The sequence below is a fragment of the Astatotilapia calliptera genome, chromosome 14 (genome assembly GCF_964374335.1).
Source record: "Astatotilapia calliptera chromosome 14, fAstCal68.1, whole genome shotgun sequence".
Taxonomy (NCBI): Eukaryota; Metazoa; Chordata; class Actinopteri; order Cichliformes; family Cichlidae; genus Astatotilapia; species Astatotilapia calliptera.
Window position 1 is genome coordinate 38,783,792 of NC_137435.1, and position 17,223 is coordinate 38,801,014.

Consider the following 17,223-nt stretch of genomic DNA (forward strand, 5'->3'; position numbering starts at 1 on the left):
CGTCAGATTGCGCAAGCAAAGCCTTTGAAACACTGTGCAGAGTGTAAGAGGATTATTGGCGGCTTCGCAACCTGTGCTGAATTTACAGTTTGGCCATAGAGGAGGAATTTAAATCATACTGTTGTTACATTTTCACATTCAGTCTGTGAGTTTCTGTCTCTTCCCAGTAATCACTTTATAAAAACAGCGTGTTGTGTCAGCAGTGGCTCTGCATAGGCCAGCGCCTTTCCTCTCTCATCTCGAGCCGACGCTCACGGACTTCTTTTGTCTCAGGCCGCCGTGTTTTTTGCATAGGGTAATGAAGCACAACACACACATGCGATCTCAGTCTGCGGGCTCTTTTGGTAGGCACAAATACGTTCTCCGATAAAAGAAAATAAGTTCAATCCTGCCAATGATTTCAAATAACACTCATGTTAGAGTGTAGCCTTGCTAGCTTTGTACGTTTGAAGGCGTTTAAATTGTGAAAGCACATCTGCTCTCATGCACCTCTGACTTTTATTTCCATCTGGATCTTTGCCATACATTGAAATTATGTAGTTTTAAGACCATCAACAACTAAAGGCCTTTGCTAAGTGCATTTACATACAGTACAGGTGGCTCCACAAATATGGGAAGATTTTAATATTTTCATTTAAATGTAATTTTCATGCCCTGTTTGAATGGGAAATGCTATAATGATTCAAACAGACGCCAAGGGATTTATTCTCCCGTGATATTTGATAAGTGAGCTTTGGGGATGAAAATCGGGACCCGACCCTGCGGTCAACATAAACAACATCAGGCTTTTTTTCCCAAATCATTAAGAAGACCTGCAAAGTTCATTTGTTTTGTAAAGATGATCATTGCACATGCGCTGCGGTGGTGTCCCGTGCCAGAATGATTATGAAGAGGTCCTTGTCCTGGTGGTTTGCATTCTGGTTTTACAGTTGTGATATTTAATGTTGTATAAAGATGGGCGTCTGTTGCATCCGTAATCTTCTTGACCATTATTGTGTTTGTTAGTTTATTCAGTGTAAAACTCCAATCTTTAGCACAAAAAACTCTCACTAAATTACTGAGAATTGCAAAACATCAAAGTCTGTTCAGGTGAATACATTTTTCTTTTTTAAAGATGTAAATTGTGGGCGCTGGTTTAGCTCCATGGGTGAGCACAGGCGCCCAGCAGGTCGAGTCCGACCCGCGGCCCTTTGCTGCACGCCTCTCCCTCCCCACTCTCCTGTCTGTCTTCACTGTTCCTATCCAATAAAGACTAAAAGGCCAAAAAAAACCTGTATTTTGCAAGGTTTATTGAAATACTCAAATCTTCAAAGGTGTGTAAAAGGTTCAGGAGACAGGTGGTGACAAAACCACCTGTCTCCTGTCCTGACAAAAAAAATTCCTCTGTGTTCCTGTGAAATGTCTAATGATTTCAGCGTCACACCTTACCGCCAGGATTCCCCTAAACTGGAGGTGGCAAGCAGAGACAGGCAGTTACACAAGTAATCTGATTACCTTTTTTAAGTAAAGAGTAAAGTAAGGGGTTACTATTGCAAAAATCCAGTAAGCACGCTGCGCTACTAAACTGTGATTTTGTTTGTGAGCGTCTCATGACAATGACGTGCGAGCGTGCGGCGTCCGTGGCAGCGACAGACGTGCGCAGATCAACAATGGATAAAATGGAGTGATGGAGAGAGTACGACCGTGCAGCGTTTACAGCGTGGAAGTAATCACATTACTGTACGCTCTGCGTGGGAAGAAAACCTCTTTCTACAGCGAAAAATTAAACTTCAAATCTGAGCGAGCACGTTGCCACGGGAACGTGACAGTCACAGAGAAACCCCCGGACCCCCCACTGATATGACCGCTGTGGGCCAACCTCCACCCGCCCCACTCCTGCTTAATGTACAAGTTAAAAGATTAAAACTCATTAAAAAGTTTTAAAAAGAGACTTTTTCATTTGAGTCAGTTTCATATGATTGATTATGCAGAAGAAAAAGAATTGGGCTGAAAGGTCTGTTGCTTTATTACGTACTCAGGTTGTGTATCATGTTTTTAAAAATTAATAAAGTAACTAATTACTTTTGAAAATGAGTAATCAGTAAGGTAATGGGATTACTTTCTTGGAGAACTAATCAGTAATTAGTAACTAATTACTATTTTCAAGTAACTTGACCAACACTGGTGGCAAGTTTGTAAAAAACATCAAATTATATGTTTATTTCCCTTGTTTTCATTATTACCCCAATAAGAAGATTTCATTTTAAACACAGGTATTGTGTTTGTGTGTATATCGGCCATATTCTTCACCTCTCAATTTTTAGAAAACATAATGTAACAGAGTTAATAGTTTCATGAATCAAACTCATTCAGGTTAGTTTATGTTGTGGTTGTCCGTGACAGCTAGTGTTAATAACCCTTCTTCAGCTTAAGTGTTTATAATCGTCTTCCAGCTGCATATTGAAATATTTCTGCTCGCTCACTTTGGAGCTAGCAGGGTTAATACAGCTGCTAATGTACAGATAACGGACGAAACGGCTCATACAGCAGCGTGCACGCTTTGATGTCATTACTAACTACAGAGGATATAGGTGCTCATATCCTTATTGTGTTTGTGTAAAACTGTGCAAATGTTTGCACGTGCTGTCCACGGCTGTGCAACATTCCAACAGCTGTATCGGCTCTGAGGACACTATCACAGTCTGGTAGACTGCCTCGGCGCGCCTTCATCCATCCATTCAAGTCCAGAGGAGGTGTCAGTATTAATGTATCAGGGTGCACAGATGTGCTCCCTGCTCCTGCATGCGCACGGCTTGCACCCCACACCAACACACACACACACTGAGTGAGGCAGCAGGTTTGACCCCCTAGAGTGGGGAGTGATATCATATGCTTTTACGCTATACTTGCACAGTAGTGCCCAGGCACCATCTGTCTGTGCAGCCAGCCCCTCTCTCTTTGTTAAGTGTGGGTGTTTGTGCATGTAAGTGTGTGTGTATGTGACAGAAAGAGAGGGAGAGAGGAGAGTCCAGCAGCTGTATTTACACCTGTATGAGCAGATCTCTGTTGGCAGTGTGGCAAAGGAACACACCAGCTGCTTAACCTATATTCCCTACCAAGCTGCCTTTGTGTGCACCCTGCAATAAGACACAAGTGCACACACACTAATGAAGCTTTCTCTCCCCTTTTCTGTGACCTGGCTGACTGCATAGATACCTTTGTACATGCTGCACTCCTGCAGACCACCAGTGTGCAAAATTGTGCTGCTGTTTGTCTTCAGAAGCCTCAGGTTTTTGACATCAAAGAAAACCTCAGCGAATTCACACAGAGCCCCCGCCTCTCTTAATTTAGATGCTCCCCCAACTCCGTCAAAATAGGGAGAGTCGGATGTGGCTAGGCATCTGCCTGATAACCTCCCTCCAGATGAGGCCAGGGCAGAGAGTGGAGGAACATAGCCAACCTTCTGCTACTCCTCAGAGTCTCTTGGGAATACCGAACAAAGAGAGGTGTGTCACCTCTGCCCCAACCTCTTGTTTCCTGTCAGCCTAATATGGAAGCGTGTTAGACCCAGTTGAATTAAATCCCAAAGACGGTGATCACAAAATCCAAAGACTCTTTCCTGTCACAACTTCATCTTTGAACAGGATTAAGACAGAAATATTTGCAGTCAGCTGTACTTGTGCCTGTATTCACTGGGCAGATTGATTTAACTTGTCAAAATGCCTGTCGTGGTCACATTAGGGATTTGCAAACGGATGAAGAATTGCACACTTATCCCATCTACACACTGTCTGACTTTAACACGGACAAATGAAAATCCAAATGGCAAAACAAAATACCACCCTTTGAGCAAATCCTGCTGATGACATTTTCAGGCGAATAGAGTGCAGGCAGGGTAACGAAAAAGACAACAGCAAAAGAACAAATGAGACCCTGTGACCCGCTGCAGATGTGCCCGCAGATTAGTGTAATGCGTGTGTGAGCCATCCCGATACCAGAGCCGCAGAGGCTCACTGAGACCGGAGCTAGAAAAGGGGCTTTGAGAACGCACCACATGGCGGCAAGGCTAAACCATTTGCACAAATCACCTGACTTCCCTCTCTTTTTAATGGCCCAGGCGGAGCTGCTATTAGGGCCAACGGGTTAAGAGATGAATGTGTGAACGATTATTCTCCGGGAGTGGGGTCGTCACCCTCACAGGTCGATCCCACCCCCCTTCTTTCTCTGACTTCTCTCTGTAGCAATGACCCATGTTTGACTTGTTTCTCATCACGCCTGTGACCTATAAGGGACTCTTTCTCTTCTCACCACACCCGCTCCGTCGTGCTTTGCATCACATACTGTAATCGGGTGCTCTTTGTCTATACTGAGGTCAAAACTGTTTACTGCCAGCTCAGCACGGTTGACAGTTCTCCCAGCGTGACCTCATGCTTTTGTTGTATTCCGAGGAGTGTGCAATTTGATTTGTAACACCAAAGGATAGGTTTGGGATTTCTAAAGTCTGGTGTAAAACAACGCTGATGCACACGTTTGGGGAAAATAGCTCTTTGTGTAAGTCTGGTGACACTGTAGTTCATTTCTTTAAAAGTTCAAGTCTGTGTTCTTGAAAAGTTTTCTGTGTTTGCCTGTATGAACTGTGGTTCCCTGCTGAGCTGTGGATATAGAGACATTGAGGACATATCTTGTTTGAATGTTTAATTACTATGAATACCAGTTACTCATGACAGAAGAACTTTAACCGGTTCCACCTGATCTGCTTTCTGTAGCAGCTTTCTTTGCATCAACTCTGCTGCTATTAATTTCCATCGAGTATATAAATTGCACCAGCATGTTCCAGGAAGACTGTAGGGACAAAGTGGCACATTGTAAATCCTAAAGCTTACTTGGCCTTTGCTATGCCTATGGAGAGCTGACCCCATCTGCCCTTCTTTCTACAATTGGTGTCCATCCATTTACCAGTTGGAGGCCAGAGTTTGGGCTCAGAAAGTTCAACAGACTCAGCGGAGGGTAAGACGTTAGAGATCACCCCCCGCCCTCCGTGCAGCTCTTTGATAAGCGGCAGTTTACCAGGGGCCTCCATTACACCAACCAGTGTGTTCATTTGTCAACTCGCACTCCAGGAGTAAGACATTCCAGGGCAAATTGTTGCTCCCTTTCTCCCGGCGGAACACGCTACACATTCATGTACCAAGACTAATTGGAGACTGCGAGCTATCACTGGGAGGGCCCGGGAGGATGCGGCGAAAGCGATAAAATAAAGAAGTACTACGGAGTGCTTTCGTTGGTTGGAGATCCTGTTTTTCATGGCCGGGGGAGGTTGGTGTGCAGGGACAGAGTTCAGTCTCATCGGACCTTTATTGCTATAGGGAAACGGCTTATTTACTGTAAACTGTTTATGGAGCTCTGTCACTATCTCTGGACATGCAGAATAAACACAGGAACACACTCCCACTCCTAATGTCTCGTAAACATTAGAAACACGCACAGACTGACAGACAGAAATACACCCCGAAAAAGACACTACACTCTAGATGACTCTTGGATGCACACACACACTGCATACTTGTTAACATAATCACAGTGAATACACATTTGTCAACACCGTCTCTTCCAACCAGGCATGCACATTCATAAGACAGTTCACAGCCATAAATACACACTTGCACTAAAAAAAGAAGTTGCATGCAAACACACAACTCCTTGTCTCAACAGTGCCTGAGTGCTGTTAGTTTTACTGGTGTCCCCAGTTGTTATACAAATTGGATAAACTCTTCATACTCTTTCCCAATCACAACAATCAGAGCAGTTTCCCAAAGTATTTTTTTCCCGCGTTGCGTTTACACGGTTGGGTACAAGTTTGCGCACATGTACCCGATCCCTTTAAAGTTAAGAGAGAAAAAAATATGACAGATGTCGAAAGAAGAAAAAAACAACCCAAAACATCCGTCTGCGGACGTGATGCATGTGCCAAATATATGGTATCACGCTTTACGGAGCAGCTCGAGCAGATGAATCATCGACGTATCCCGTAGGTCTTCAAATCCATCTTAGCACACAGACATTCTGTTTCCTGCCTCGTATGTGTTGTGCACTTAAACAGACATGTCAAAAAGTATATAATGTGAAAAGTGTGTTTGCTCAAGTGTGCTAGTTTTAATAATTGTTTTTCCGTCTATTTCTGTACCCCTCAACACCCCCCAACACCCCCTTTCCCTCCCCCCTCTCATGAAGACCCTACCTCTTTGGGGCGGGATGTTTTGCCATTAAAACTCCATGGTGAGTTTTGCTTCTCCCCTCTTCGGCTCCCTTGGCAGCATGCGACTGTATAAAGCACCACAGCACACTGCCTCCTTTACCTCTCATTTGTCTCCTGGTATATTTTCAACACATTTTGTAGAGTTGGTGTGGTCGTTCCTCGGCGGGTACGAATCCCAAAGAGGAGTGTTTCTTATTTTCTCATCTTTTTGTGTCTGTGTGTTTTTGATTACCCTTATTCTTCCCTTTTTTTGGTTTTGTTTTGTTTAACGTTATATTTAAAGTCCGATGATTCAGCATGTTGTGTTAAAGCCACCGCAGCGCTTTAAGGGAAAAGGGATTTTTTCTTTCACATTGTGCAGTATGCATAAATATGCAAAGCAGCAGTGAGGTGCTAGGTATGGTGTTACATGTGAAGTAATGCTCAAAGCCCAAACTTCATACTTTAGGTTTTGCTTGGGAGTTCAGAGTACATGCTGTAGGGGTTCAGCGCTCTTCCATCAAACTTCTGATCTGGTTGTTGTCTTTTTTCTTTAAACCACCCACTAGAAAATGACATCGCTGTCTTATTGTCTTTTTCATTCTCTTACGTTAGATGATCTTTTTCCAATAATATCTTTGTGTCGAACACATGTTGTTCAGATTTTATTTTATCCCACTTTGGCTAGATTTTTTCCATCAGATGTGTGTTTGCATGCAGGAAATGTGCCACATTCTGATATTGTGAACAGTGTCCTGTCTGGTTATGGAAATGTGATGTGTACCGCTCCTACAAAATATTCTCCAGAGAGCGGATGAGCCACAATTATTTAATGGTAGCTAGCACTGGAAATGAAGTTTGTTTTAAATTTTTAAACCGAGTTTTTTTTGTTTCCAGTGTATTTTAGCACATCTCATAACTTTACTTTTACTGTTCCAGCCACAGTAGGCCGCCTTTTGACTCCACATGAAATAAAAGCAGCCACACAGCCAAACACAGTGGAACAGTTAGCAGCGAAAGCGCTACATTTTTGGGGGCCAATGGTCAGATTTGATGATTTTGTTTCCTGGCAGCTGAAAATGAATGTTAAAACATTCCATGTCCTTTTTTGTTGTTAGCCAACTGTTTGCTAAAGTAACAGATTTAGTGACTCTGGAGTTATTACGTAATCAGTAATTCTGGTTTAAACAATGGAACATAAGCTCAACATCATTACTTTTACTGAGTACTTATGCTCATTCAATTCATTATTAAATTACCTGCTAATCTTAGAGAAATAAGCTAGCCTATTTCATACCGTTAAACTGTCCACCACCTTTCTCTTTTTTTCTTGTGATTTGAATAAGTCTGGTTCTGTGGTCATTCATGGATGTTTTCAGAAAAATAGCCACCCCAAGCCAAGTTTTGGAGACACAATTTAAAATGGGATGACAGCTTACTTCACCAAAGATGGAAACATGCAAAGCCCCTCAGATTGTGAGAAGAATTTCTAAGATAGATGTGGACCCCCGTGTGGTTTCAAAGTGACATACAGATCTAATAACATTAAATACTGCGCATCCCTTGACCTTGAAATCACCGGTTATGTTGCGACTAAAAATGCTGTAGGTAAGACAGATGAATCCATCACTAGTCAGTTATTGGGGAAAATAATAAAAAGCAGCGAGGTGGAACAAAAAGGCCAGTTTCATTTGATATTCAGGTTAAGATTCAGGAAATGTTTAACTGTCACTCCTGAATTTTGAGTTCAATTTTAGCACTAAAATGCACAAAGCATCCTCCGATTCAAAGATTTATGTCATGCAGGGGGATGTAGCCACGTCTCTTGTCAGCGCTCTCTCATGAAATCAGATGCTTACAAGCTTTTAAAAGAAGCCCTTTTATGACAGTCGCTTACAGAGAGATGATTGAGTGGCTCGGTGAAAGGAACTTTTCCTTTCCTGATTCCCAGGTCTCCAGCTCCTCGTGTGAATAGCGTATGGTGCCTTCCTCAAGTGTTGGGTTTCATCTTTTGTTGTGGGCAGTCACTCATACTTTTTAGTTGAAACTTTTTTCCGTCTGTCTTCAGCCACTCGTGCTCAATCTAGGCCCTTAGTGACTTCAGAGCGTATACTTTTCAAAGGTATACATCATTAGCATTGGAATCTTGACCCTTGCAATAAATGCCATCTGCTCAATTTTGAGCTAGTTAAACCGACATTGTTTCTCTAATAGCTTCTGCCTTTAGACATGCGCCATGGCAGTCCATTCACTATTGTATCGTATTAAGATATTTTACAAACAGAGCCGTCTTTTCTTTTTGAGCAAATGGTGAACTTGAATGCTCCTTGGATTTCCAATTCATTCTTAAGCTTGCGTCTGAAATAACACTGTGGCCAGATGCATTAGTTTATACCAACATTATGGCTGTTTAACAAATTTCCATGACTAACGTGGCACTACATGAACTTTAAGGTTTAGAAATTGGTAAAAAAGAAACCCTGATTTTTTTCCTTGAACATTTGATGCCCACTCTGCTCCGTTCACCGAGTTCCCCAGTTTTTGTCATTAGTGCTGTGTATTCGACAGAGCCTCAAGGCTGCTTCTTTCCGAGGGCTGTTGTAAAATAATAAATGTGACGTTGAAGGATGTACCCTCCACATAACTGCCCTCTCTCCTTCCCTCTCTCCGTCTTTCTTTTCCTTCCTGCCTGGAGTCTTAATACCACCTCCTTTTCTGATAAGAATGAACCATATGGCCCAGAATCAGTGAAATGACAGCACTGCAGCTCTTTGTCGCCGGATGGCCAGCTCCATCATGTTTGTTTACTGCAAAGGTCCTGAAAATAAATGGAAGCTGCTGTGGACTACCCCCCCACCCCCCCGCTGAGGCGCCTCATGTTAGCGCCGGACATAGTAATGCAAAAGGACTTTGATGGTTGATGTCTCAGATTGAATTATGCCCTTGAGGAAAAGCTATTAGCTCAGTCAAGAGTCCTCATTTGCTAAATTAAAAGTGGAAATGACATGTGAGTAGTCTTTTCAGTGAATTAAAGTCACAAAGAAAATGAATTCCACTCCCTGCTAAAAGGCAAAAGGAAATTTTGCGGAGAGAGAAGAAAAAGAAAAGAGATTTGCCGTTTGTTTAATGACATACATCTTCTCCTGCTCCCAGTTCCCTCTTAGTATATTTATGTTTCATAAGTTATTGATATTGGGTTACGCTTTTTCTAACTCGGTGCCATTTGCTTGCCTGCTTCTTTACCAAAAGTCTGCTCCAAAAATTGGTATCCATATGGGAAGTGGAATTAGGCCCTGGAGCCGTGCCTGGTTGTCACGAGGGCAAAAACCTCAACACTTTTAAGCCACTTCAAGTGAGATGAAGAGGAAAAAGGATGATTTAAAACACAGATGAATAAACTTTAGTGGTCACTGTAGCAGAAGAGACGAGAACTGAACTGTGATCTTTGGTCCTGTTGGCAGGCTCTGTGCTAGCTGTGGTCTCTTCAAAGAGGCCTAAACTCAGCTCATCTGCTATGACTGCAACGTCGAGCCGAAGTTTTAACATGCTATCGACGAGTCGCGCGGCGCCCTGCAGATTGGTGTGTGGGGTTGCCACGAGGTCAGTCCTTCAGAAATGGACAGTGTTCTCTACTCGGCAGTGTAAAAGTCCTTCTACTTAGTTCTCTTAAAGAAAGTCCATCTGATTATAGTAGTAGTAATAATAGCTTAGAATTTTAACCACTGACACCAAAAGTCAATACGAAGACTGATGAGTTTAGAACAGGCACCTGTCTGCTCGTGACGAGGATTTGTTTTTCCCGAGTTACAGGGCTTTCGTTTCGTTACCAAGGAAGAATTTTTACTTGTGGAAAAATCCTACAAAATTCCTCTTTTCCTGTCCCATGTAACACAAACAAAAACTGATGTTGAGCACTTCCTTATAGCTGGTTATTCACTCGCTGGACCTGCTTGTTAACAGTTTTACCTTCTGGTTGAACTGACGGTCAAGCAGGCCAGAGCTGGGAGGAGAAGACGAGGCCCACTTGGAGTTAGCCAAGGCAATATCCTGAGTGTGACTTTATCTACCCCTGCATCTTCCTTTCACAGACCGGGTTTACTGTGGATATTTGGTTATTCAGCCTTCTCCCTTTGACCCAGCGCTTGTAAATACAAGCTACAACACTGTAGAGGCCGTCCTTATGATTACCTTCACCATTTCCTTTTTCCTGATCCCTCTTTCACACAGGGCTGGCCAAACAAAGACATCTCCCTCGATCCAGAGAATAATTTATGAGGTGCTGACAGGGGGGAGGCAACAGAAAGAGAGTTTTACCAGCAGCAGGTCTTTCAACAGCTAGTACTGTGAAACCCGGTTGAAGTAGTGGACGCACCGTCTAGTACTGGAAGCATTATTGTGGTGAACTGTCTTCATGGCATTGCATTGTATTTTTCATTACGTTTTTGTGGTATTGGGCAAGTTTGAAACAAGAGGAGGGATTTGGTCAGTGATAGAGTGTTACATGTTACACACAGGACGTGAGGGGCAAATTCCCACTGGATCCTCCATGTGTGACATTCATTAGGTTTTACAGTGTGTGGTTGGGCGCCAATATTCAGGGAAACTCTTAAACCTGCAGTATTTATTTTCTTGTGTTTGGAATTTTGAGTTTTCATTCCGTTTAAATGAACGATTTAAAAGTGCAAAATTAAGACATTATTTGGTATCGTTATATCCCCTGTTGCCTTTTGTTCTATTCTTTAATAAATATGAATTAATCTTTTAAAACTATTATGTAGACATTAGGTTGAGGTTAGTTTCTTTAAATGAGTTTGACCCGTTATGCACACGCTGGACACGAGTGTGATGACAGCAGAACTTTTATTTATAACTGTGGTTTTCGTTTTGCACTGGGACACAGACACTCCCGCTCTCTGCTGTCACGTCCGCTCTCCTTCCCCTCCGACTGTCACTGTCAACATATAAAGAGTCACAATCACCTTCAGATCCCAGCACACCTGTTCACCCCGCCCCTGCGCCGTCCCGGGAGCTCACTGCGTCAGAGACCACACCCACGCCACAATGAGTCAGAAATGAACTTATTAACAAAAATCAATATTGAGATGGCAAAGATTGTGTGCAAAAGCATGCAAACATTCAGCATTAGAGATGGAACCTAGCCAGTTTGCTTTTTGCCCTTACCTCGCACATTTGAGTTGTTAAAAGCTAATGGCGACTCGAACCTAGCAAGCATGCTACACAATCATGCAATTTTAAAAACAAAAGTGGATTTTAAATACTCATTACCTGCAGGGGGCACCGTTGTCAGCCTTGCAGAGACTCCTGCTTGCTCTTAGATGTCACACTCTGGCTGGACACATCTTGAAAGGCCTGGTCTCAATCAGGTGCTTTGCATCAGTGGCATTAGGTTTCCCTGTTGTTAATCAAATTTTGTACTTGGAAATGTCTATCTTTTTTTAAATCATCCATAAGGTCTGTTTTTGCTTATGCTAACTATCCATTCCTTTTTATATTTGTTCCACATAAAGCAAAAAAATAAAAAGCACCTGCACAAAAATGCTTCCATGAGTTGAATGTAAGTTGAATCAAACTGGCCACATACATTTTAAAAATCATGACCATTCTGCGCCCACATATTTGCATCTTTTCTCCAAAATTGAGAGTAGATAGAAGTAAGAGTGTCACTTTCATGCCAGCGTGGTTTCCAAAGGTCAAGGTTAAGCACTCGTCTGGGAGCGCGTGACACCGCTGTAGGTTTTCAAGCGCACCTCACGTCTGATCCGCTGTGACCACATTTTACTGTCCAGGTTGCTTATGAGGCTGGACAATAATACCAGATCTTGCTACTGTTCTCTGATTGTTGCCATATGGGGAGTCCAATTGCGGCTGAAAACCCTTTCTGTGTCCGCTTCTTCTCAAACACTCTTGACATGCTGAATAATCCAATAACTCCCAATATATTCTCTCCTGTAGCCGACACAAAGTAAGAGAGCCAGGGAAGGCAACGTGGACACTGCTGTTAGGTTCGAATTCCATTCAGTGATAGCAGTTGTATTTATTAATTTAAATATAAATGTGGTATATTAATGGGACTATTGGACCCAACCAGATGGAAGAGCAGGCTAGAAATTGTCTTTGTAAGTATACTAGAAGTATCAACGTTTTTTTATTCTTACCAAACTTAAAGTAAAATTGGTGACAAACTCCTGAAAAAGGTTTTTGCTGGGATCTGTATTGTCCTGTAAAAGAACAACTAGAGTCCACCATCCAGTGTATGTAACCCCCTTTAGCAACATTACCTTGGAGTACTTGTTTTCTCCATGACTGTACCCGTTTCTCACATCGTAGCTGAGGTATTTTGGCCCATCCTTTCCAATGTTGTTTCAGTTCATTGAGGTTTGCAGGTATTTGTTTATGCATAGCTCTCTTAAGGTCCCACCACAGCATTTCGGTTGGGTTGAGGTTTGGACTTTGCATTTTAGCATCCTTGATTCTTCTCTTTTTCAGCCATCCTGTTGTAGACTAGACGGTGTGCTTGGATCACTGTGTTTGACTCGATTTAGGTCGAGCTTTAGATATCGGACAGATGGCCTTACGTTTTTTCTCAAGAATACTCGATATATGCTGATACATGCACGCTTGGTATACAAATGAGTTTGTGGTCGAATGAATGAGTACAAATTGCCCAGGTCCTGTGGTTGTTTAAAGAGAAAAAAGAGGTGGTTTTGTATTAAGATAAGGCAAGTGTACAGGCAGTATACCAATCATGTCAATGTTGTGAATGGAGAAGATTGCATTTAGCCATATAAGGTCTAAATGTATCCTAAGAATAACTTCTAGTATTACTATTAGTACTTTGTAGTACTACTACTTACCGTCCTTCTCAGACAAGAAGATTCTCTTAGATGGTGGCTCAGTTTTATATCACATTACATCAATGTTTATGTCTAGCTTAATTTTCCCATTTTCTGCTGCAACAGTGGATGTTTTTATTTGCAGGTGTTTCAGTTTCCCCTTGCTTAGTTCCTTGCATGCAAAGCTCTTTACAATATTGTGTTAATTGTTCACAGATGTTGCTGTGCAATCCATGTCTAATGTAAAATGCTGACATTTACATTTGATTGTTATGCTTTATGGAAAAATAATTCATACAAAGATTGGTCTTAAAGGTGATACATAGCTTCAATAAGCACCACACTGAGACACATTATTGCACTGTTGACCTTATTGCAGCACAAGACAAAAAGTGTGCTACTCCTCCACACAGCGGCATTTCTAGCAATGGAAAGTGATGTGTAGTTGATGTATTTACTAAAGAGGGGTAAGGATTTATTGGAATTCACAAATTAATAACTGACAAATCAGAGTAAGCAGTTGTCTCATTGTGCCAATACCAGCCAGTCAAAAGGACTTGACATGTTAAACTATAGAAGCACTACCGGGTTCACTTTTTGGACCCCTGCATTGTACTATATTATTTACTTTGTCTCAATTTCTTTTCCGTCTCCTGAAGCAAATCTAAGCCACCCCCCCAGATCTCACCGAGCAAGTCCAGCGGAGGAGAGTTCTGCGTGGCGGCCATCTTCGCGTCACCTCGCTCCTGGTTCATCACTAATCCCAACATAAAAAGAGAGAAAGGTAGACTGTGGTGACAGGTTGTCTTTGCATTCTTCTACGATAGCTATTATTGCACTTATTGCAAATAACTTGTCCTCGCCTTGTTGCTCATCCTCCTCACAGATCAGTCCAGGCAGTCGGTTGTGGACTCGCTGTACGTAGTCAGTTGCTATGGTAACTTGGTGGAGCACGTCTTGGAACCTCGGCCATTAAGCACGTCACAAAAGATAAGCGACGATACACCGTTAGAACTCAACACCTGTCCAAGGGCCTGCTGGATTCTAGCCAGGTAAAGCTGTGATGAAGACTCGATCCAGGACACGGCTTCTCTGTGTCTCTAAGTCTTATGGATGATTTGTCCTTTTTGAGCAGGACTCCACAGTGGAATGAGCTGCAGCCACCTTTCAACTCCAATCATCCTTTGGTGTTGGCCTCAGATCTAGTGCAGTACTATCAATATCTCCTGGCTGGTAAGTGTTAAACAAGTACTTTTCCTTGAGTTTACACACTGTAGTGTATTTACAGTATAAAGTTGTGTTCAAATAGAATGGAAGTCTGCATTTTCAGGAAGTAAAAAAGGTCAAGGTGTTGTACCAACACATGCTCTAAATGTAAGGTTAGCATGGTACTGATAAACAAGAGACTGGTATCACAGGGCTAAGAGCACTGAGTAAAACGATCATCTAAATGTGCTTCTACATTTCCTTGTGGCCCTTTCAGAATAAAAGTAAAGTATAGTTGAATTGTTGGGGATACCACAAAGAGAGTGCAACAGAAAGTAGCATACATTGGTACACAAATATCACATGCAGTCACTGAAAATGCAGAAGTTTTCATCAGTGTTGTACTAGGGCTGGGCGATATATCGAGTTTTTTTAAAATATCGATATATTTTCATACGAGATATAAGATGTGACAATATCGTTTATATCGATATAGTCTATGTTACGGTATAATTATACTTGTGGAGCCGCAAGTTTGCCTCTCTTTCGTCCACTTTTGTCTCTACGCTGCGTTACTCGGCCTCGCCTCTCCTTCACTGAACACAACTCCCCCATAGCTTCACCTGCAGGCAACGACAAGATGAACACGGCAAATCTCCGTTAACGAGTTACCGCGGATCGCCCCGTGCGTGGGGCTGGACGGCGTTGTGTTAGCGAGCTAACCGCGCTAACGAGCTAACCGCGCTAACGACATGCAGCCCACAGGAGCTGCATGACCTAAAATCCTTTTATTTTCTCAAAAATCGACAGTGCACCTTATGTATGAATTCTGGTTGTGCTTACTGACCGCGAACCAATTTTATGTGGTACACAGCGCTCAGCAATCTGTCAAAAAATGTTTTAGTTCGACTTTGGTAAGCTACGGAGCTGCGGCGCTTGATGGATTGTCGGAGCATTACGGCTACCGTAGTCCGGAGCCTCGCGGAGTGATACGTGCTGTGCTTCAACGTAATATTATCATATTGCTTAAAAAAAAATAAATCGAGATATATATCGTATATCACCATCCAGCTAAAAAATATCAAGATATCAATTTTGGGTCATATCGCCCAGCCCTATGTTGTACTGCTCGCAATTATGTTGATTTCTGATATATTTTTCTACGTCTGATCAACATTACAAGCAAAAACCAACTTTTCTTTAGTGAAAAATGTTCTTTTCATAATAAAATAATTTTTAAAACTCCTTGAAAGAGTCACTAATAAATACCTAAAAATGAGTTGCTGTACGCTCATATCCTTTATCATATTCTACCTTACCAAACAAAGTAACAGATTTATATAAATGACAAAAATCAGGCAATAAAATAATTTTCCAGTACAGTTATACCGTCGTGAGATATCAGGACATTGAGCCTTTTCTCCATCATTTTCCTCTGAACTGCTTCGATCCTTCATGTTGGCCCTGAGTCCTGGATAACTGCAGCTTTAGTCACTTTTAGCTTCTTTAAAATGTCAGTGTTCACGCGGGTGGAGTGTCTCATCAGGTTTGTTGTTATGAACGTGTCGTGCTGCTTCCCCAACACTTCACTTTGATGAGCTTTGTTTGAAGAGCTCATAATCTGACACACGTCAGGCTGACCAGCCACTCACTGGTAAGGACCAAGAATGCTGGATAATAGCTGATTACTCCCTGGCTATCAGTACGTCTCTAGTTTTTATTATTATTCAAATTAAGCAATCAAAATGATTTGAGAGATCCTAACCCTCAGCCTTAACCCTAACTGTCAGACAGACAGCTTTTTGCAAATATGAATCCACATACACATGCGCACACATATCGTGCACACACACATATATAAATATGAAGAAACGAACAGTTCCCCAGTGGTTTTTCATGTTGACTATGTTGAAAGCAGACCATCAGCCCCTTATTGGAACCACATGCCGAGAAAGGATCTTTCTGGTCATCACCCATAATATTTTATTATTCAGATACCGGAGGGAAAGAGCTCTCTGCCATTTCCACCATTTCATGTCCTCTGAGCACTGTCGCAAATCCTTGTAGTTTTTCTCTTCTGTGAGGAACCTTGAATTTGTCCTTAGGCAGCCACACTACACGTGTGCTTGAGGACATGCCAACGCAATGCTATAAGATGCCGCGCGCAGACCAATTAGCTGACACCCTAAACTCCCTCTAATTCAATAACAAGTGCAGAGCGGTGAGCACTTTAGGGTGCCATCTGAAAGGCCATTTTGCAAAAGCGCAGAGTGCACATGGATGGCCACACACGGAATCAATCCACCCCCGTGGAACAGGCTGGCGTTTTGAGCTCACTCCATAATTATAAACATACAAAATCTATGATTAGCTCTTGCGGGTGCTCGGGGGCAAGTGGTAGCTATGTTTACCCTAATCTCTCTGCTCGTCTCTGTTGGCTTCTGCAGTGCTTCAGGTCTAACTGGTAGGATATTTTCTCAAATTAGTGCTAATGGTCTCTCCTAGTGTCAGAGCAATGAGAGCGCGTCGGAGTGATGGGCTCGGGCGTCAGTTTATTCCACCACTCTCTGCCAGCATGGGCAGCGGAACTGGCTGCATAATGAGAGAGATTCATTGCATTAACATTTACATCCAATTAACAATAGCCAGATAACACGGTTGTGGCTCTTTATTCCTATAACCAACCAAGTGTGAAGTCATGCGAGGTCAAGACACTATAAACATAATTGTTCAGCACTCTGCCCACGTCTTGTGCTCTTGCCATGTTCCCTCTGGTTAGCGTCGTATACACCACCACCACCGACTGAGCTGCTCTCGGAGTGCCATCTTCCATTTCTGCGCTTTGCACCCGGGCAGCGACTCTCAACGTCCTATTTCTCAGCATGCGCTCCTTTTGCCAGCCCGTCTCCTTTGCCGTTTCCTCCAGGGCTTGGCAGCACGGCAAAGAAG

At 42.6% G+C, this 17,223-nt stretch overlaps 1 protein-coding gene across 5 annotated transcripts in view; it reads left to right on the forward strand.

Moving 5' to 3' along the window:
• bcas3 (BCAS3 microtubule associated cell migration factor) overlaps nucleotides 1-17,223 on the forward strand; it is a 312,938-nt gene that overhangs the window by 82,256 nt on the left and 213,459 nt on the right. For 4 of the 5 annotated variants that reach the window (XM_080289123.1, XM_080289122.1, XM_080289124.1 and 1 more), the window contains exons 17-20: nucleotides 6,211-6,255; nucleotides 13,728-13,852; nucleotides 13,955-14,120; nucleotides 14,204-14,301. In XM_080289123.1, coding sequence (XP_080145249.1) covers nucleotides 6,211-6,255; nucleotides 13,728-13,852; nucleotides 13,955-14,120; nucleotides 14,204-14,301 — 434 coding nt within the window. The remainder of the gene's footprint in view (nucleotides 1-6,210; nucleotides 6,256-13,727; nucleotides 13,853-13,954; nucleotides 14,121-14,203; nucleotides 14,302-17,223) is intronic. The other variant, XM_026193347.2, reaches the window with a different exon arrangement.